The sequence below is a fragment of the Limulus polyphemus genome, unplaced genomic scaffold (genome assembly GCF_000517525.1).
Source record: "Limulus polyphemus unplaced genomic scaffold, Limulus_polyphemus-2.1.2 Scaffold38, whole genome shotgun sequence".
NCBI classification, from domain to species: Eukaryota; Metazoa; Arthropoda; class Merostomata; order Xiphosura; family Limulidae; genus Limulus; species Limulus polyphemus.
The window spans coordinates 854,270-877,273 of record NW_013665648.1 but is presented as its reverse complement, the minus strand read 5'-3'; the positions used below and the strand labels follow the sequence as shown (position 1 = coordinate 877,273).

At 30.0% G+C, this 23,004-nt stretch overlaps 1 protein-coding gene across 2 annotated transcripts in view; it reads left to right on the top strand.

The window, feature by feature from the left end:
* Window positions 1-17,992, top strand: part of LOC106461294 (POC1 centriolar protein homolog A-like) — a 28,609-nt gene extending 10,617 nt beyond the window's left edge. For both annotated transcript variants that reach the window (XM_022388537.1, XM_013921113.2), the window contains 8 exons: window positions 806-913; window positions 5,355-5,470; window positions 6,805-6,938; window positions 9,712-9,780; window positions 13,161-13,307; window positions 14,183-14,260; window positions 16,312-16,455; window positions 17,566-17,992. In XM_022388537.1, the coding sequence (XP_022244245.1) occupies window positions 806-913; window positions 5,355-5,470; window positions 6,805-6,938; window positions 9,712-9,780; window positions 13,161-13,307; window positions 14,183-14,260; window positions 16,312-16,455; window positions 17,566-17,709 (940 nt within the window). In that variant the 3' untranslated portion in view covers window positions 17,710-17,992. The remainder of the gene's footprint in view (window positions 1-805; window positions 914-5,354; window positions 5,471-6,804; window positions 6,939-9,711; window positions 9,781-13,160; window positions 13,308-14,182; window positions 14,261-16,311; window positions 16,456-17,565) is intronic.
* The last annotated feature ends 5,012 nt before the right edge of the window (window positions 17,993-23,004 follow it).

Genomic DNA, 23,004 nt, shown 5'->3' with positions numbered 1-23,004 from the left:
TATCTTCTGAATATTCTTTGTCAACATTTGACAGTTTTAGCTTAATTACTAGAACCAGTTAGTCATTTATTTCAGTTTTGTGAATATTAAGCTTGTGTTTAAATGAATAAATAAAGTAATTTACATGTGAGAGAAATTAACAAATAAGTGAAATTTCTGTAGCAGCATCAGTGAACATTAGACTAAAACTAACTTATTAAATTTGAAATTCAAGTAATAAAATTTATTATTAAATGGACTGGACTTTGTATTATTCTTTTTACTGAAGCCTACTCAACAATAGAAACCATTACAAAAATGTTTATGCTCATGGCCATTTAGATCCAAATCTAGATCTATGTGTAGGTTGGGTTAGCCTAGTAAGTTCTATATTTCAACCACATGGTGTATTTATGTACGAAACCTTCCAGACAAAAAAAACAACAACAAACTAAAAACAGAAGATAATGTTCGGAATGTGTTATATATTTAGAAAGCAAAACAAAATTAACTTAGTAATAATTAGACCCTTACAATTTTTGAGGGTAAATTTTTTCACCACTAAAAAATCTCTTCTGGCACCTACAATTTTTGATTACTGTGCCTGGGTTGCACTCAAAATAAACATTTAATTTCACACCCTGCTATAAAATGAGCTTATGCCATGTATGTTAATAATCAATCCAGATTTTATGAAATTTGATATACTTATAGTGTATATATTGTACAATTTTGGCATGTACTTACACTGACAAATTGTGTTTGATCAGTACACTAAGTTGTCATTTCTGGTTAGATAAGCCATAAAAAGCTATTTTACTTTTAGGTTTTCTTGTGATGGCCGACTAATTGTGTCTGGTGGAGATGACCGAACTGTGAGAATTTGGGACACAAATAGTAAACAGTGTGTGCATACATTCCCAGAACAAGGAGGGTAAGTGAAAGCATATTTTACTTTTTAAGGAATTTAAAAGTTGGAAAAAATATTGCAGTAAGTAACTGCTTCAAAGCAATCATACTAACGAAGATTTAAGCAGTATTTCACATCTTGAATAATTGATAAATGGAAACGAGATCAAACAAGATGACTGCATTATTCTGAGCTAGTTAAGAAAAAATTGAGAAGTTTAAAAAACAATAAGGCTCCTGAGTCAGTTTTTCCCAAGGGTTTTGAAGGTTAAAAATTGGATATGTGAGACACTTATAACTATTTTTTTGTCAGTCCTTGAATAGTGAGCAGGTGCCAGAGGATTGGAAGTTACCTAATGTAACTCCTCTTTTCAAGGGAGGTGATAAAAATTGTCACAGTAATTATAGACCCATTAGTCTTACATCAGTTGTGAGAAAAGTCTTGGAAAGTCTGTTAAAAGATGCTTTGTAAAGTCATTTAACAAAGTTTAGATTTTTATTGGATAGTCAACATGATATCACCAAAAACAATAACCAAACACTAGTGATATACGAGTTTTGTTTTTGTACTTAAATATTATAGCAGATGCTATCTGAAAATTAACATCATTGCCATACTAATGTTTTTGATGTATAAAAGTTAGATTACCACATAAAATGTTTTCTTTAAATATAATTATTGTTTGTAAACTGCTTGCTTTGTGATGGCCAGTTCTAATCTAACCCTTTATAGCTCTTATTTGTTGTACAAACTACAAATTGAAATAATCAAAACTATAGACTATATAGATTTGTAGCTCTATAATGTAGAAACACGAACTTTGATTTAATATACAGTCTCTTAGATAATACTTCTCTTGCCAGTCAAAACTTTAATTCTAGTGTGGTATCCCAAATAAACAACTTAGATCAACAATGTGATTTCCATAAATTTAACTAGATAATGAAGAAGTTAAATTAAAGTAGATCATAGTCATTTAAGTTAGAATTTGTACAAGTCCCGGGCATTTGAAACTAATAGGCAAGAATATTGAATAAAAAACTTTGAAATACAGTATGTTGCAGTATTATATAATCTATCAATTCACACATTAATTACTGAGGTAGACCATGTGTATTGTGCATCACCAAAAAACAAACATTAATTCAAAAAGATTTATGAAACTGAATTTTACTGATCTGTATATATTTCAATGTTTTACCTGTTGAATCAACTATAATTAATTAGTAATTAATTGTTAATGATTTTTGTGAAGTCAATAATGTCTTCAACTTAGTTTTACTGTTAGATTTTAGAGTGGTTAAAGTTCTATTTGAACTATGCGACAAAACAAACAGATCAATGAATAAAACATTTCATAGTAATATTGTGCTACTTATGTACTTCAGTTGTCTTGGAACATATTTCAATTTTAAGATATTTCCTTGTGAGTATTTTCTCCATGATACACTGTATATTTCATTAGTATCAATATTTTTTTATATTTAATGTAGGCAGATAGACAATACAATCAGTAACATTTTTTTAACAAATCCTTGTGTTAGTAGGGTTTATGTAGAAAGTATTGTGGTCTTGAACTATACAGTTTTTGTTGTTGTTGTTTTTCAATTTGTTTATACACACAACACTTTTATAGTTTTTCATAGTGAAAGAGGTTTGAAGCCATCTAACTTTGCTTGCACTGGACAACCGATCTCATATCATGAAAGAATGCAAAGATGTATGTATAATGAGCAAAACTTATAATGACAAGTAATGCTTATATTCATAACATTTCCTAACATTGGTCTAGCTGGGCTTGTGAAAACTGATGTTACTGAAAGTAATGCTCTCTATATTTGCACAAGTAAAAATGTTTTTAGGTCCTGAGAATAAAAATGTGATGCCAAGTATTTCTGGGTGATTAACTCAATTATCTAATTTAATAGATTACCTCTGAACATTGATTAGTGTAATGAAAATAATCATCTAATTGAAATAAATGTTTTTGCTTATTCTGACCGTCCTATTAATTGAAATGTTTCCATTGTAATTGTTCACTATTTTTTATTAATTCAAGTTTGTTCATCTAAATTGATTAGTGTCAGAATTCTTAAAAATAATTAACTAATTGAAATTAATGTTTCCCATTATTCCAACTATCCAAGTAATCAAAATATTGCTATTTTAATTTCTAATTATTAGTTTAAATTACATTTTAATTTTTTATTATTCCAATTACCCAAATAATTAGAATATATATCTGCATAAACAGTCACATTGTTTGTGTTTACCTTGTTTTGGATAGATGATAGTGTAGCTTTAACTTAATAAGGGGTGTTGCAGAATAAATCACACTTTTTTTCCCCAAAGTAATGACGAACTTAGTAGGACCGCGAATATCATCACTCGTGAGAAAACGTTATTTCAACGTACTCTTGGGTGTTTGACTCTTCAAATTTCATTTTTTGCAAAAACTTTTAAATCATGGTGCTCACTAGAACTCAGGTTCGTGTCGCATATGCTGCCTTTGAGATGCTCAGAAACTAATCACAGACATGCTTCGAGAATTCAAGTCTTCCAATTGACAAATCGCAATGCCAGATTTGAAAAATTAAATTAATGCCTCAAAAGTTTCAGAATTGTTGAATTTGGAAAAGTGGTGGAATGTGGATTGGGAACTCTCCAGATTTAAATCCCACTGAAAATGCCGGAGCTTTCGTTCAACAATGCACAGAAGAAATGTTAGAAACTTTGCCTGAATGCGAGAGACACAAATGTGAAACCCTGATTCGTGTTCTCACTGATGTGCTCACAGAGACAGCCACAAAAACAGACATATTTGTTGCATTGTTGAAATCTTTTGCAAATCGATTAAACCTCATGCGTGAGAACAATGGTGGTCCAATCAAGCAATATTGATACTTGGAATTACTTTTTGATTGAATTAAAATCTTATTTTATTTTTTTATGCTCTCTGGGAAAAAAGTGTGATTTATTTTGCAACACTCCTTACATTGCTTACTTTTTCCAAGCAACAACCTCACCAGTGTTACTTTGAGCAAAATTGCTTTAATAAATATGTTATAGCAAATTAATGTTCATTATTCTTTACTCTTTCAAAAAAATTACTTGCTTAATAACCTGCTCATTTGATTGTGTTTGTCAAACATTACTAAACCATAGACTAGAAACAGTGTAACAATATGTAACCATTAAGTTTTAACCTACTCAAACAAACGTGTCTACTGTTTAATTATGACAAGTTCTAGCTAGATTGAAAGCACTGAAAAGGGAAAGCAAAAGTCTGGCTATCCTTACAAGCTACTTAAACACTGCCAAGTAAAGTAAGCTTTGAGTTGTTTGATTTATTGATTTCTCAACATGCTCATGTGTTTCTACGATGTAAAATATAAACATGTTAATAATTTTAAAGTGTTTTTTTTAAACTTCTGTTTGGTATCAACATCTCCTTGCTAAAAGCATGTGATGTATTTTTATACTTATAAGAAGCTGTTAGTTATTTTTGTTAGCTATTCATGTTGATGATGGAATCAGAAAAACTCTGAAACATTTTTAATTAAAATATTTTTTGATATTACCATGATTTTAGTTTCCATCTCATGAATAATTTTGTTCTTTACAAAGAGATTGTTTAGCCTTGTCATATAGCAAATGTTGTACTGTCTTTGTTTTTCTAGGATTGAAATGAATTTGTTTTTACTGAATTATATATTATCTATAACATTCTGTTCCAAGAATCTCTACTAGTTTTATCACATTAAATCTAAGGACAATTACTTTTAATGAAAAATTAATGTATTTAGTTTTAGTAGAGTTGTCTTGTAAAATTTTCTAAGAAGAAACCCATGGAAGAGTATTAACCATACTCTCAGCTTGTTACAGGTTTCATACTATGTTGCATATATGATACATTTTTAAGTACAACAGTTTAGGATTAAAAAGTAATTAATCCTAAATCGTTGTACCTAAAGATGTTATCATATTAAATGAAAAGTACTTTGAAGAAGTTTTTAAAAAACACCAAATTAAACTGAAAATGAGAATAATTGATTAGTTGAATGTAGTTGAGTAATCAGTTTGACAATTAATCAATGAGCAACTTTCACTGAACAAACCTGTTTTTTTTTTTGGGGGGGGGTCCTAGAGTTGTGACATTTACTGGTTTTGGTTTTATTAAAACATGCACTGTTTTGGTTAGAATGAAGTTCCCATTTTCAAAATTAGTCATATGGTAAGAAAAAAATTAACATTATCAAAAAATATTTAAGTACAAAAACAAAACTCGTACATCACTAGTGTTTGGTTATTGTTTTTGGCATTGTGAAACTTTTTATAGTTTTCAAAGATCCATATTTGATACTTAGGTAGTAATAATATATTTTGTGAAGTTTTATTGCTAGGGTTAATCAGAGTATTAAACCCATGAGTTACTTGTAATATCCTTAAACTTTATTTTTTACAGGAACATAAATTGCGTAGCGTTTCATCCAAGTGGAACTTGTGTGGCAGCAGCAGCTCAAGACAGTACTGTCAAAGTGTGGGATGTCCGTATTAAGAAACTCTTACAACATTATCAAGGTAATAGCTCTTTACTACTGACTTAAATCAGTTATTATAATACTAACAATTTTATTTTTCAGCTCATCAGGAGATTTCTTAAGTTCTCCATTGAAAAAAAGCCTGGATAATTCCATGAAATAATTGCAGCATAGATTTCTTGGTGAATAATATCTCAGTTGATTTTCTACTGAAAGAAATAAAAAATTTCATTGATTTCACACATCTTATTATTAATGGTGTGTGCAGTCTTCCATTACACAAAAAAAATAGTAGTTTTCTGGTCCTAACCAAGTGCTTGGTTAATGCTGTGATGATTAATTTATTATCACAAATAAAGCTTTACATTCTATTCAATTTGGAGGCATTTGTAGCAGCAAAAGGGGGGGGGGCAGTTTCATACCCCCCCTTGTCTTCATATACATTATCACCTGCAATTGGCTAATTAGTGAGTGTGCCAACATAGAATCAAGATCATACTATCATAATGCTGAATACCATAGTGGCAAAAGCCAGACTTATTAATAATACTCTCCCTAATTAAGATGTTCAATAATATACATCAAAATCATTAGTTAAGTAGCACTTTAATTAATAGCTACATTAAAACCAGTAATTGATTCATGAGTGATTATTGTTGGTTATGCTTAAACAATCATCATAATTTTATAATCAATTCCCAACACTAATTATTACTTAGAACTGTAATCCATATCAGTGATTTATTTATCTACACTTACATCTGCTTTAATATATAATGTATGTCCATACAATGATAAAAAAATCTAACTTATTTGTTTACATCCTGTTTTAGATTTTAAATATTAGCAGCTTTATCATCTAGTTATTTAATTCAACTGGTCTTTCAAAAGACAAAATCTATAAGATACATGTACAGAGTTCCACAATAAACTTTCTACCCAAAAGGATTGTGCTACAATACAGCAGTTTAAGTTAACTAAAAGAAATTAAACTATAAAAAAAAACCCTCAAAACTTGTGCTTTTAATTCTTGTTTTGAAGTAATATTTGAATTAAAACATGATGCCAATAAACAAGTGATTTGGTTATTTTTAATTCACGCTCATCTAACAGAATATCATATGTGAAAAGAGAAATATGGAGTAACGTCTTGATGAATATACAGAATTAGACTAATAGAGCTACTGATCAAGATCATTGAAAATCATTCAGGATATACATTGAATTATCTTGAAGAAAGTAGCATATTTTTGTCTAGATCTGTAATCCTTATGGAAAAGATGCAATAGTTTCATTATATATGTCTATTTATATTTAAAATATTTTTCATAAGCAATTTTTTTGTTCCTAAGATGCTTTCTTAATTTGTTTTAGCCCACAGTTCTGGAGTCAACAGCTTGTCTTTCCATCCATCAGGAAACTATCTTTTAACAGGTTCCAGTGACTCAACTCTAAAAGTGTTAGACTTGCTGGAAGGCCGACCCTTTTATACATTGCATGGACATCAGGTGCTGAGTGTTTTTAAATATTTGTATCAAGTGGAACATAGTTTGTGTGTCTTTTTTCGTATATACATGTGTTATTACAACACAGGTTAAGAGTGAACAAGTGTACATTTGGAGACGACAGAAATGTAGTTCATATGTATGCGACCTTAAGATATTTTTTATGTGAATTATTTTTCTGAAATTAGTAAATGTGTATTTTACCTGTTTTTCAAACATGCAATTTATAACATCAGAGATTATTGTATGAATGGCCATTATAGTATGTATGGCTCAATTCTTGAATTGCAAAAGTAAGTAAAGTACAACTATTCTCAGCTATACGTGTTGTTCTTAACAACTTCTATGTACATGTATTCTTTCCATGATACAATACTCAAATACGGAGAATGGTGTCTGAAAAACCATTGAGTTCTATGTGTATAAAGATGGACCAGGACTAGAGTACCAATTATCAATATACAACAGGTGGCCTTTCCATTCATATTTCTGTATCAGTTTCTTCACAATGGCACCTGAAGCCCCCATGAGGATCTTTTTTAGCAGTACCTGTATAAAATAATTCCTGTTTCACAATCTCAGAGAACTTGGATTTGTATTCCGAATCTAAGACACTTTGACGGTATGTATTGCTTGAATATCAATCTCTCCTTCAATAACATTAGGGATTCATCAATTACAATTTTTTTGGAATGGGCAGAAAAAAGCAGAAACCTTTTCCTTCAAAATAGTAATCACTTCCCATATCTTCAACAATCTATGACTTTCATCAAGAAGCTCATTATCAGCAAAATAAATGTACGTAAGTAGTTCAAGGAACCTGTCTCTGGTCATGTATTTTCCAAAAAAATCTGTAGCAATCATGGCATCTTTTGATCAGTACTCTTTTATTGTTCTTTTTTTTCACATGAGGCATTAGTAAAATAATTGCCAAAAAAAAAAGAGTACATTTCATCAATTGTTGTCACACTCCAATGCTGGCTTTTTTTGCCTTTTGATGTACATCATAATTTTGTACACAAAATTCACGATACATATTAGTATTGTCTACAATCTTTTTCATAAGTTCACTATCGAAATAGGCTAGAAAATATTCAATAACGGGTGCATTCTCTTGAACAGGAAATGAATCGCAAATTCCTGAATTATCGTTAGAGAATGAATAGTCACAAAGCACATAATCATCCCCATTCTTCCATGTAATATTACCAGTATCATTATTATCTGAACATGCCTCAGGCTCACTTTCATCACTTGAAATATTATTGCTATCTAAAGGAATGTCACTCAAGTCAGACAATTCTTCTTCATCACTCCATTCATCTATAATTTTACGCATTAATTGAGGGCTAAAAAGGCATATTTTGGTATGTGTGAATGAGAATGACAGAGACAGCTCATCCATGATGAACAAATAACTGAAAAAAATTTATCTAATTCAAATACAACTAATTGTTTTACAATAAATACAGCCTTCTATAAATAGATATTTCATTTGCTAGCATGTGATGATGTAGAGGTAGCTAGATGGTTCATTGGATGGTATCTAATATCGTAAAGGTGCTTATCCAATCAAATTATGGCTTTAAAATGCATTAACCAATGAAAGCAAGCCAAAGAAAGAGAGTGGAGCCATAGTGGTTTTAAAGCTGCACCTGTTTTTAATAAATAGGAATATGCATTTATATGCCTCACCCGTCTCTCAAGCAAGATACATAGTGTGTTTATTTACCACACCTGAACTTAAAGGGTTAATGTATTAACTTAAACCTTTTCTGCCTGTCATTAGAAATTATAAATATAAATATTAAGACTTCAATTTTGAATTTGTCACGTTTTTCATCCAATGAAGTAGTTTTCTTGCAGTATTAATCCTGATGTAGAGCATAATGTTTACCTTATGTTAATATAAAACTGAAAGAAATACAGGAAATATTTGATAATGTTTTTTATTGAGTTATATACACTTATACACAAACATTATGTTCTTATACTATCCTGCTCTTATGGATGAGTGCTTTGTTAGACTTAAATATTAAAAAAAAATTATAAGTAACAAAAGAAACTCTGACAAGTTTTCAAAAAACCTTAGATAGTGACTCAGGGGTAAGTATTATTTCAAAAAATTATAACTCCTAATGACTCAGTGATAAGTCTGTCGGTTTATAATGGTAAAAATCATTTTTTGATAATCATGGTGGGCAGAGCACAGGTAGTCCTTTGTGTAGCTTTGTGCTTAACAACAACCAAAAATCACAATTTTTTTCTGTACTCTCAGTTGAGGCTTCTAAAATTCTTCCTTAATTTTTCATCATGTCTAACAGTGCAATAGAAGTGTGGCTTCAGCAACAAGACCTAATGGTCAACATAAAGTTTTAACACTGTTTTTCTGACATTGACCCACAAATCTTCCCAAATGTGGTTTAATTTCATGTTTTTTATAATGGTTGCCTGTAATGTGATTTACAGATGATGTTTTTTTTACTCTCTTTTCTTACTTGGGTCTGAAAAAATAATTTGTTAATTGTTATTTCACTGTATATTGGTCAATTTGTATTTTTAAATGTTAAGTTACAATTGTCTGTTTTGTTTTTCCCTGAATTGATGATTTTTGCTTGAACAATTGATATTATATGTTATGTCTAAAGATGACCTGTGTAGTACTGCTTAGTGATATTAGTAGTACATTGTATTAGAGGTGACTTGTAAGCTAAACTTTTGACATCTTACTGCTGCTAATGTTATCTACAAATGGCCTGTATATTTTTTCAATCAGGGTTCTGTATGTGGAGTTGCCTTTTCAAGAAATGGAGATTACTTTGCTTCTTGTGGAGCAGATGAGCAGGTAAATGGGACACAGACCATTGATTCAATTTTTCTCTATTGTGTATTTGTATATATATATATAGATAGATAGATACTTGTTTATCACCTCAGATCTAACTATCTAGAACATTAAGAGGACTACATTTTGTAAAGAATCATAAGTTCCAATAACATAAATGTTTTAATAATTTTATACATTATATTGATGAAAGTTTTTGTATCATAGAAGATCCAAAGTTAGTTTTTCATTGTTATTGCATGTATTTCTTGTATTATTTGTTTTCAGATTGGTGCATTTAGTTAACATTGAATGTTTTAGTAATTAGCATTAAGATGTTTTCTTAAAAAATACTTCCAAAAATATTTTAAGACTAGTAAAGTCAATTTTTTACTAATTTACCTATTTTTTAATTTTACTTGCAGTTAGTTTTCCCACACTTATTTCTGAAGTTGACTTCAGAAAGAATGCATTATTAGAAGTTTGAAATTTCTATTGGAAAATAATGTCAAAATGCAATTTTATATATATATATATATAATGTTAAATACTGATTATGCACTTATGTTTTACCTGAATTTGACTGGAAAGATATAAACCCATAAGATATACACGGAAAACTTTTGACTTTAATGGGTTGCTCTTGCCTGTTTCTAGAGTGAGATGATGTTTTGGCTATTCGCAGTAAAGTCAAAATATTTGCGTTTGCAATATAACCAAATCCTTAGAGTGAGAGAAAACAGAAATGAGTTCATTGTAAGTAACATTTAGTGTAGATGAATAAACAGAACAGAATGCGCATTAAAGTTTGGCACAAGAATCCTCAACTTCATTTGTCAATACAATCCAGTGCATCTGATCTTCAAGCTACGGTATGTTTTTTAAAACATCTCCCATCCGACATAAAGAAATTGAAAATTAACCCAGTAATTACTATAGCTAATTTAACAAACTCACTGTTCCCATGCATCCTGAAAAACGTGAAAAATTTCAAAGTTAATTTCCAGGCCTGGAAAAGTCATGGAAAACTGTTACCATGAAATGTGTTATCTGATTTAATAACTGTTAATCATATCATTGAACAACTGACTTAATTAAAATGTGATTTATTAGATAAAAATAAAAAACAAACTGCAAAGGCATGAGGATGGAGTAAATATGATGTGTGGTACAAATCTATAAAATGTCATAAATCATGACTGAATATCCTGGAAAAGAATTTTTAACCAAGGGTGGGAACTCTGATACCACTCTAACTAGGTGTATGCAAAGTCATAAAACAAAAACCTTAAATTATTAGTATGCATTGATTCATCATCTGAGTACTTTCATTGTTAGTGGTATTTTTGGCCATAATCTTAGTAATATCGGACCACGTATAGCTTTTCGGTTAGCATGTTGGCCTGTGAATCTTAGAGTCCATGGTTCACATCTCATTATCACAAAAATCACACTCCTTGCACTATCTTTGTGTAGCTTTGTACGAATAACTAAAACAAACCAATAACTATCTTACTATGTTCACAGCTTTGGAGATTTAAATTAGCTACCAATCTTTATGCTAAAGTAATGCAAAATTAGCATAAAGATAAATTATATAATAAAATTATAAATATTAAACATTTTATCAATACTATTAATGAAACTAATATTAAAAAAGAATATAACTTACAAAAACTAGTTTTATTGTTACATGTAACACTAAAATTTAACTTCAACTATATCTCAATTCATTTATTACAATAAAGTAGACTATGCATTGTCATTAAACTATGGACAATTCTTTGTATTTTGAAGAAAATAAAGTCTCTTTCACTTTAAAATTACATGCCCAAATCCTTCTTTGCCTCAATCAAACCAAAAAGAAGGTAGGAATAAACAGTGCAGAAACACTAGAAGAATATGAAGTATGTAAACTGATAAGGTCCATAAGGAAGATGCATGCACATTGATTAAATGTTTCTATTCATCAGAATAACAGCTGTTTATACTCAGAATATGGCTTGACCATGTTTTGTTGTAAAAATTGAGTTGATATTTTAACTTCATTCCAACTTTAAACAAATATATAAATGCATTCCTAGCCTCATTCCATAAACTGTTTGCAGCCCAAATTCAAGCAGATAAATGAAATTTTTGACCATTGTTTGTAGTCTCAGGATTTCTGATTGGTTTCCAATGCATGTTACCACTTCCTAATCTGTACAACAAGATAATTATTTGAACAAGTCTTTCCAACATTGTCCCACATTGGGTAAGTGGTAAGTTAAAGAACTGATAATGCTAAAATTGGGGGTTCAATTCCCTGCAGCGTACAGAGTGCAGGTACCCCATTGTGTAACTTAGAGTAAAACGATAACATTCTTACATCATGTCTGTGAGCTACTCATGTGAAAGTTGTGCAAAATTTAAAATAAAAAAGCTGTTTAAATACAATCATTTTGGACATTAGCAAATTGAACTGTCAAAATTAGTTGATCTATGCTCTGAGGAATACTTGTGTACCCAAACTGATTCTATCATTAATCAATTAGCTATTGATATTTCATTAATAAATAATTTATTAATGAATAAATGCATGTATTTACTACATCTTCCTTAAATTGCATATTACCTTATCATGAATAAACAGTGCTTTGTTTTCAGTTATTTCTCTATGAAAAATTACCTGGTTTCTCTTTCCATAGGGCCAATTAATAACATGGAAATTTCATTCACTTTTCATTACAAATTATTGTTGATTTAGAATCCTTTTCAAATCCTCAGCACTGACTCTAAAGAAAAATTGGTTCTTTGCTTCCCAAAGCAGAACTATACACCATGTTGTTAAATTAGCTGACTCAAAAGGATTTCTCTACTTGCTGCCTTCTTTTTTAAATGTAGATATACATAATGTAAACAATTTAAAACTATTTAAAGATCATTAAAGTAATTTGTTTAATTGGATCACACTATTTTAGGGCATAGAATCATAGTATCCCAATTACCAATTGATTTATTTTTAAGTCAAGCTTATTTGTATTTAATATTAAAAGTGCTTTTACTGTAATGTAAATTTTGAAAGAAACTTTGTGTAATATTGTTAATTGTATCCAGTTAACAATATCCAAGTAGATTTGTCATTAATTGTTAATAATATTTCTTGACATGATCCACCCTTCACAGACTTCTTGTTTGCTGTTCTATCTCTTTGAACTTACTCATTCTTTAGTTTCTCATTACATTTTAACATTTGATATGATGGTAGTGTGAAATATAATTCACATAACATTTTATACTTCCTCATGTGAAGTGTTTTATTTGTAATAATTATCTGTGCTTTTCAAGAATATAATTTCAAGAAAAGAGAATTAACATTTTTGGTTTTCAAAATAGCATCTTTTCCATCAATCCACTTGTAGGTCATGGTATGGAAAACTAACTTCCACCACATATATTCAAATTCTGTAGCAAAATCTCAGCAGCAAACTAATTTAGTATCAGAACCTCCACCACATATCCAAGACATATCTCCAAGAATTCCAAAAAAACTAGGAAGGCCAACTGAGGTCAGTTGATGTAGTTTGTGATTATTGAAATGTCGGTTCTTAACATTAAAATTATCATACCAGAATATTAAATACCAAGAAAAAAATTATAAAAGTTATTATATGTAGTTCAAACTTTAATAATTCTCTCATTTGTGATAATGAGCTTTTGGTTACATTAAATATTTTCACTACTATCTCCATTTGTTGTTAGCTTTGAAGTTATACATAATATATAATTCTTTATGTTAAAATAATGAATATTACTATTTTTTATGAAAAAAATATCATTTTTCTTAAGATATTTCTATTTTGGCAAATTCTGCTTTCTATTTTTTTTTTTCTTAACTTGACTTTAAGTAGTTTTTTTTTGTTGTTGTTTTTTCCCTCAAATAATTTTGATAACTACAAAATATTGATAAAACGAAAAGAATTTCACAGTCAGCCAAAGTGGCTTGTTTTACCTTCTCTATGTACATACTTTGGTTTATACTAGAAGCTTTTAGTAATTTTTTTGTGGGCATTTAATGAAAATATGAAGATTATTCTACCTGTTTCACGAATATTTTTCATATAAATTGACTAAGAGAAGGATCTTTTCTAAGAACTATTTCAAACTATCTAGTGATGTAACCTTCAAAATATTGAGTGTGATAATTTTTTTTATCCAGGAAATGGGTGAACAACTATGTATAGGTAAAAGGATAAGTAGACATTGATTTTTAATATTTTTGAGGAACCTGTATTTTTTCATTCTAAAAAAAGAGCTGTGTTTTGTATACAAAAGTATATTTAATGCCTATAACTGAAAGTAAATTTGTTTTTTTGTTTTTTAAGCAACCACCCCAAAATAAAAGATGTATTTAAATTTCTTTTGTTATTTTTACAATATTAAGGTCGATGCCAGGATCAAACTGAAAGATATGGCTGTGTCAGACCCTGAGATTACAGATATAGGACCTGCTATATTCACTGTGAGTTCTAAATTTAGAAATGATTCCTCTTCTATTCACAGTATTAAACTTTAGTATTATAAAAAGTGGCCAGTAACATTGCTCTGTGACTGAGATGAAAGCTGTATTTTTAAAACATCTTGGTAATAAATCTGCTTATTTCCAATTGTATTGATCACATTTTAGAACTTGGTACTTAGTAAAATGCTAATATGTAACATTAAAGTCCAGAATTTGTACCTTGTTGTCCCCTGGTGGATTAGTGGTAAGTCTGAGAACTTGTAACACTAAGAAATCAGGTTTTGATACCCTTGGTCAGCAGAGCACAAATAGCCCACTGTGAAGCTTTGTGCTTAACAACAAACAAACAAAAAACTTTGGTAACAGAAACTTGAAGATCTTTAGTAACTTCATTACAGAAGTGGTTTCTTTTTCACAAATTGTAGACATTATACACTTTACTGCTGTACATTCATCAATTCATCACTGTCTCAATATGAATAAGAATCAAGACAGTAAAGTTTTTTAACTATATTATCTGCCTGTATTGAAAAAGTACATGTGGATGAAGATAATTTTCATTGATTCACAAGTTGAATTTACTTACTATCTGTGTGGCTTCCCTTGACATTTCCTTTTTGTTATTCCCAACTACATTTCCTTATTATTACTCTTGTACAAGAGGAACAGTAATACTTAAAGCCATGAATCTCATATTCATGCCAGGCTTCTCTTATTTCCGAAGGAAGCACAACAGGAAAAAATATGCAGCTGCATCAGTAGTCAGAGTTACGTTAGAATCTTTCAGTCACACATCAAAAGAACTTATCACTGACATGATATGGGAAAGAACATACAAATAAGATATACAAAGATATATACTTAACTATATTTAACAGTGCACTAGATCCTTAAATGGTCAGTCATATAAACATAATTTCAAGAGTTATATGAAAAGTTTGTTTAGTTGAGTAGACATAAGAAAAATCTGAAATAGATTATTAGAAGACTTCTAGATGCATGAAGTAGAGGGCCATAAACAAAGATGCTGAATAAATTAAATTACAGGATTGCTTCATATTTTAAAATGAAAATAAGACAGCCTTACACAAAATTAAGAGTGCATTTAATTGCTCATCAGTCTACAAATTTAACCCAAGCATATTAAATTGCTAATGGTCTAATTATAATTCATATAAATTGATAAATCACATTTTAAGGCATTTTTATAGGTTGGGGGGATCAAACGTTTTCATTTACATCAAGGTAGCCTCAGACTAAAGGAGCTTGGGAACCACTGAACTAGAAAACTTACGTCAAATTCATCAAATTAAACAGATGGATTTTATGAATTTATTTGTCTGAACTTTCACTGTTTATGCTTTTGAGTATGATAACAGTATGATTTAATGTATTACTTCAAATCAAATTTCTGGAAACTCTTGGTAGCTTTATATGTTTTGGTGGCCCCCTCTGGGGGGCGTGGCTCCCACTTTGGGAAATACTGCTCTAGTTCACTATTTAGAGATGAATAAAAATCATTCAGCTCATTATTTCTACCTTTAGCAGACAGAGAACCTCACTTTTGATCTAAAGATCAAGCTTAGCTTTACAGTAGTAGAGGGGGGAACACGTTGGCCACAAAAATTATAACATTCAATACATCTCTCTCTTCTTTTTCCTTAAGTATGTTGAAAGCTCCAGAAAATTCAGATGAGTGCCAATTTTCATCTTATCATTCTATTCTTTGAGAATAGGTTGTTGTGGTCACCAAATACCTTTAATTGGAGAAATTATTTGAAGAATATTTTTTATGTGATGTGAAAATGAGGTATTTTTCATTGAACTTCTTTCTAATTTTTAAAATAATATATATGAGGGGATTTTCAGTACTCTGCATATTAAAACAACATGAATCAGAAGAAATAAAAAGTTGTTTATTGAAAATGAAACACTTTTATTAAACAGTGTTAGCTGTTTTCATATAATTCAAACATTCCTCTGAAATATAGCAAAAGTACTTTTCTATAAAACTTACCGCAAATGTTTTACAAAGGTTTATCTTTCCTCAGAATGATAGTGGAACAGGCACAGTAAGGGTGAACCCAGAGGATGAAGATCCTGTTACAACACAATTAGAAGAAAAAACTTCCATTCCTCCTCAGCTTAACCAAACACTTCAGCATATTGTATCACAGTTGGACCTCCTGACACAGGTAAGTGTAAATGCGTTACATTGTTAGGTAAAGCAGTTATCTTCTCTATATTAATATATTCCCTTCTTATGTTAGTGTGGTTTTCCAAAGTAGGAATGGACCAAACACAGTTACCTGGTCTTTGCAACAATGAGAGGTTTGCAAGTCTAGTATTTAGGACAAGAATAGTGGTTTATTGAAAGTAACATGAAACAGGCAAGACATGATGTGAAGCTGAATACAAACACTATGTTAAAGAAGCAAGGAAAAAAAAAACTGGAAGAATGGCTGAATGGTCTAGTGGAAAGAAATATAGCATAGAGGAAAAACTGAAAAAGTTGAAAGAAAAACCTAAATTGTAATCTAGAAAATCAGAATGAAACTAACTATCATTATATGTATAAAACTATTTGACAAAACTAGAGGATTGTTGTGGAGCTTACAATGTAAATTGAAAACAAGCACGTTCAACGGATATCACAAGACACGGAAACAAAGAGGCTCTTACAATATCTCTCGAATGACTCTTTATAATAGATTACTTTCATAGTCTACATTCTCTCTGTAGCTACCCAACCTCAAATTAGTTCAAAAATAGGCATGGGTATCTTTGTTCCATGTAAACATGAAGGCAGTTCCCACATACAGAAAGTGATTGATATAAGATACAGTTCAGTCATGATAGAGTAGATAACCTCTTTGACCAAATCCTGTTACAGAAAGTAACACCTAGGATTGAATTTGCTTACAACCTTGACCAAATTTTCCACACTAAAAATAAGAACTCTAGTAAAAAATTAATTTTGTAACATGAATACACGCTGTAGGAGAGTGAGATATGTGTTATCTGCATATCACATATTTTGACATTTTGCATTTTTAAAATTTTAAAACATTCTGTGAGTGCTGGTATCAATAAATATTTTGTAAATGGAATTATTTCAGATGTTTACCTATCTATAATTTCATTTATTTGAGAAAAATATAATTTGTGGATGGGTGTAAGTTATTATTATCTTTGAGGTGACTAATATAGTTTTCTTGCTCTCAAAACACATTAAATATATTCGTTTTTCATCAATAAATATTTCTTCTGACATGTTATGCCAATTCTTTCTGAATCTGTTTTAGACAATGTCAATTCTTGAGCAACGTCTTACATCTGCTGAAGACAGACTTCAAGAACTAGGTAGACAATTCTTAGCAATGTCTTGTGATGTGGCTACTAGTAATGGAAAGGGTATTGAAGGTTTAGCAAGTGGAAAAGATGGTTAACCATCCAGGAATACATCAGAATAGTGGTTGGTGTTAAGGAACTGTTACATGTTTGCCTATATAGTTATTTTTAGTGACTGTATCTTTGGTTTGTAAATTGATTTGCAATTTTATTCATTAAAAGGTGGAAAAATATCAGAAAACCTTATTGAATAAGTGTGATATTTTTTATAATGAATTTGAAGCTGCAGGAAAAGAAACTGTGCACGAAGGTACTAAAATTATGCCAAATATTGGTTAAAACTGTACTGCAATTTATTTTATCAGTGTTTAGCCCTAGAATACAGTAATATTTTATAGTTAATTAGAATTTCTTTGAAATTTTAAAATGTTTCAAACATTTCACAATTTTTTAAAGATTGTAAATTTTAATCTAGTCTAAAGAATAATAAATATAATAGTTAAAATTACTTTGTTGTAATTTTTCTTCACTTGTCTTTGAGCTCAAATTGTGAAAAAACAGTTTGGATCTGTATAATTCCTGCTGATCAGATCTATTGATAGAACTGTAATGAATTGTCCATCCATAATGTAATTAATTTTATAAAAAAATATGTTTTGATTTTTCAACCATGCAACAGCATAACATCATTTATAAAAACGTTTAGTTAAATATTTTGAGATTAAATAGTGGCTCTTAATTATTTGTAATGTTATTCATGCATTATGATTTCTTAATACTTGCCTTAATACTGGAAAGACTGATATCAGAGACTATCATACATGGACATAATGTTTGTTTCTTATTTTATTAGATGATATCAAGAGACTGGAATAAATGAGCTAGAACATTAATTTCTACTGTATTTCTAAAGAACATTGACATTACTACACAAATTATTACTTTCACTGTAATATTATGTCGTCCAAAGTATTTACTGTAACACTGAAAGATCTGACAATTTTAATTATTCTCTGTTCTATCACATTTTTATATCTTCTGAGCTATCCATGACTATTTTTACTAAATTCTATGTAACCAGTCAACACATCTAACTCATGCTAATGAAAATTATTCTTTCTTTGTATTATAATATAATTAAGTTTGGAGATGAATAAAATTTACTGTTAAAGAAGAATATGAAGAAAAATGAAATTAAAATTGGCTGGCTACGAGCAAGAGATTTTTTCCTATTTCAGTACTTCACAAAATTAGAAAACATTGCCTGAGGTGTAATTTATAGAAATTAGCTACGAAAATTGTTGTTATGACAAACAAAAATGATTTTAATTGATTTTAAGAGCTACTGCTGTAGTAAAATTATATATATTCAAATTTTTCGTTTTATACTTTGTCCAAAATTTAAGTTAAAACTAGCATGAAGCTATTGAGTGTTGTATTAAATGTTTTCATGTGCTAACATTTCAAGTTTTTATAAAGTGAATGTTGACTTTTTTTTTATTAATTGTCATAAAAAGTTTTATGTGCCACCTGTAAGGTAATAACCAACTTCTTCAGTTTACTTGGAATACTAAGTGCTTTTATTCATTGCCTTGCAAGTGTGTTATTGGTATAAGGCAATAAACTGGATTAGTTGGAACTATATACAGGGCCAGATGTATGAGTGTTGAGAGTATTTTGTCATGTTTATAGTAACTTCAGAAAATGAACAGTTCAGAATGGTGTTATAATAAAGCTAAAAAAAGAACTGAACTGAACAACGTTCTATAATATTAGTTAATACTGATTAATTTATTTTATCAGTACTTGTGTAAAGTGTTCAACAAAAGTAAGGAAATAATTCAATAGTGGAAGAAATTACCCTTCTATATATAAAACACAGTTTTTAATATGGGTTCAAATTTCTAATGATTTAAATGAGTTAATCACACTTTTTTTCAAGCATTTAAACATGCCTCTGACTTGATTTAAAAATAAAATTGTACTTTAAAAAATATTGCACATAACACTAAGAGCTCTATTTTCTTTTTAAGTGAAGCACAACTTGTATCAATATGTTTTTTAAGACTGTAAATGTAGATATAGAATATTCTGTATTTTAGTAACTAATAAACCTGGTTATAAACAGTATCAAAGTACATCTGTAGTTAAATCACTTAATGTGGCTTGAATGTTGTTACTGTATATGTATTGTTCGATGTGTAATATAATTGAATCCTGAATCTATATAAGTAAAACACTTGTATTTGTCTGTCCAGAACTTTGAGTAAATTTCTTAATCAAATGCTACAAATTTCATATCATTAGAAAGACCTAGAAAGAAACTAGTAGTTTACATATGCAGGTTTTTTGTCATATCATTGAGTAGGCTAAATATCTGAAGTCTATATAGAAACACTTGCTCAATAGTATGAAACGTAAGTTGCACTATGATCACTATGTAACCTTTACTTAAAAGAAAGGATTACCACAATAATATTTACAATATTGCAATATCTAATCAATATGAATGTAATTAACTATTTATAGAAAATGCAATGAAGGTTTTAAATATTATCAGAATATGTGTTATTACTAGTTCAGAGGCATAATGACAAAACTCCACTATATTAACAAGAAATTCAAAGACTTGGCTGGATGGGATGTCAATGATTTGGCTCATAATCAGAGATGGACTGCCTTTCTCAAAAGGAATATCTTCTTATAATACCAATATTGCATCTCCAATACACATACATTATAGCTGATCAATCAGAAAAAGAGGCAACAAAATATCTGTACTCCCTGTGACAGATGAAAGATATCTCTCAAACACATATAAAGATTATAGAAGGGTGAAATTAGTAGTTATTTCAACTACAACGCTTATAGTCAATTGTCATGTTAAAATACAAACATCTAATTAAACTTATAGCAGGTACAGTGGGCAATATACCACGTGTTTATTAAATTATTTATACGTCTGATTTCTTGAGACAATTTGCCAGAGAACCAAGAAGTTTCACTAGATTTTTATTCATTTATTGCCAAACATTTAAATATGATTTTGAACAAGCAGACCCAAAAGATAATAAACCTAGCTACTGCAGGTTTGATTGTCTGACAATGCAAGTTATTTCAGGTTGGTGTCTCGGGCCTCCCATGCATTTTCAGGGAATTTGTACTATGGTTTATTCGAGTAAAACTGATTATTCCTCAGGAAATTGGAATAGGCTTGCTGAATAACAAGAGATCTGACAAGATATTTATTATAGAGTAGAACTGAATTTTTCTTAATACTCAAGTTCACAAGAAAGAAGTAAAGAGACTGGACACAATACTTATTATAGTTGAATACACAAACACAGTGTATGTACTTGCTTAGATGATGGACTGTTATTGCTGTTAGTTCGGTTCTCTGTCTAGAAATGACTAACTTGAACTCATCTACCAAACTGTTTAAATTCAACATTCCTTACTTCAGAGGTAATATCAGATTTATCCAGAGTGACTAGCACTATCCACATGACAATTATTTTCAATTAAACATAGGGGAGGCTGTAACCTCATGATACCATCTGACCTAACACTGAAGAACACTGCTGTGTACATTTTTCACAACATGCAGCATTATGGCAATTTCCTCCCATGGACAGAATGGGCGTGACCTCAATAGAATGACAAAGGAACAAAGTCAACTGGAGTAAAATTTACTTCATGATTTTCTTGACTAAATGTTATGTGAAAATTGCACATACTTGGAATAACTGATAAATTTAGAATAATACTAAATTAATATAAGAAGGAATAAAATCCATAGTATGTTCATATATTACACTACACATTTATTTACATATAAGAATTCTTATAATTTAGTGCTATGGAAGACACGGATCTTGGGGGTTTTGTTAATCAATTTCTTAAGCCATTCAAACATTGTGCTGTTGTGGTATATTATGGCAAAATTAACTTAATCTTAGAACAATGGGATAGATTGGCTTCATATTTCTTATAAAGTAATCCTGAGTTCTCTTACTTTGAATGAGTTTAAGATAGAAAAGAGATTTGACAAAAATGTACAAAAACAATGGAACAATCTTTATTTAAACTCAAAATAATGTGCATATAAGACGAAGAAGAGATTTGACAAAAAACACAATAGAATAGTCTTTTATTCAAATTCAAAATAATGTGCATGTAAGACGAAGAACAGTGCCCTCACTTTATTATTTCTCCTTCCTCTCTTAAGAACTTATTAAGACGTTTAATAAGAATTACTTGGCATTACAAGTTAAACTTTAGGAGGGTATTAGTATTTACAAAGAAAAGACTTAAACTTCACTTACCAAACTGAGGACTTGAGTTTGAGGAAGGTTAACTAAGAGATAAAAGTATTATATACCAAATTATATAACACTATATTCTCAGGACACATACTCTACCTATGTGACTTTTGGTAAATTCCCTTCAAGCAGTAAATTTGAAACTCGATAAATACTTATATGACAAGAGTTGGATTAGATTTTATTTCAAACAGGCCTCTTGTTGTCCTTTTAATATTATGTTATGGTGTGATAACTTTACATAATTTTGATTAACAATCAAAGAGAAATTAGAAATCTCTTGGACATTGTACCTCATTCATAAATTTGTTTGTTTTGAAATTCGCGCAAAGTTACACGAGATGCAGATATATTGAAAGGTTCCTGAAAAACGAGTAGTAAAATAATTAATATATCACTTCAAACAAATAAAACCGAAGTACGTCTTAATGTAACCATCTCAAGTACGTGTGAATATAGTTTAAGAAATGGGTTTAATTGTATTAATAATTTACTAATTTCAGGTTACTTTCAAGAAACACATGGAACACATTCAGTTTGTGTAAGAAGAAAAATCATTACCGTGCAATGTCATTGTTAAAATATCTAACTATACGTAATCTTAACATGAAGCACTTCATATTCCATTTCTAATTATTCTTAGAGTCTACGTTTGGAATTTCCGAAGAGGCTCACCCGTATAATACTGTGTTAAACTGTTTTAACAGCTTTGTTTAACTAAAGGCGTAGGGACCTATTTTCTATGTATATACTGTTTATGGCTTGTTTGTTTTGAATTTGGCACAAAGCTACACGAGGGCTATATCTGCGCTAACTGTCCCTAATTTAGCAGTGAAAGACTAGAGGGAAGGCAGCTAGTCATCACCACCCACCGCCAACTCTTGGGCTACTCTTTTATCGCCAAATAGTGGGATTGACTGTAACATTATAATGCCCCTACGGCTGAAAGGGCGAGCATGTTTGGTGGGACAGGGAGTCGAACCCTCAGATAATGAGTCAAGTGCCCTAACCACCTGGCCATGCCATTCATAAATATATACGAACACCATGAAGCTTCAAACAACTATTTCT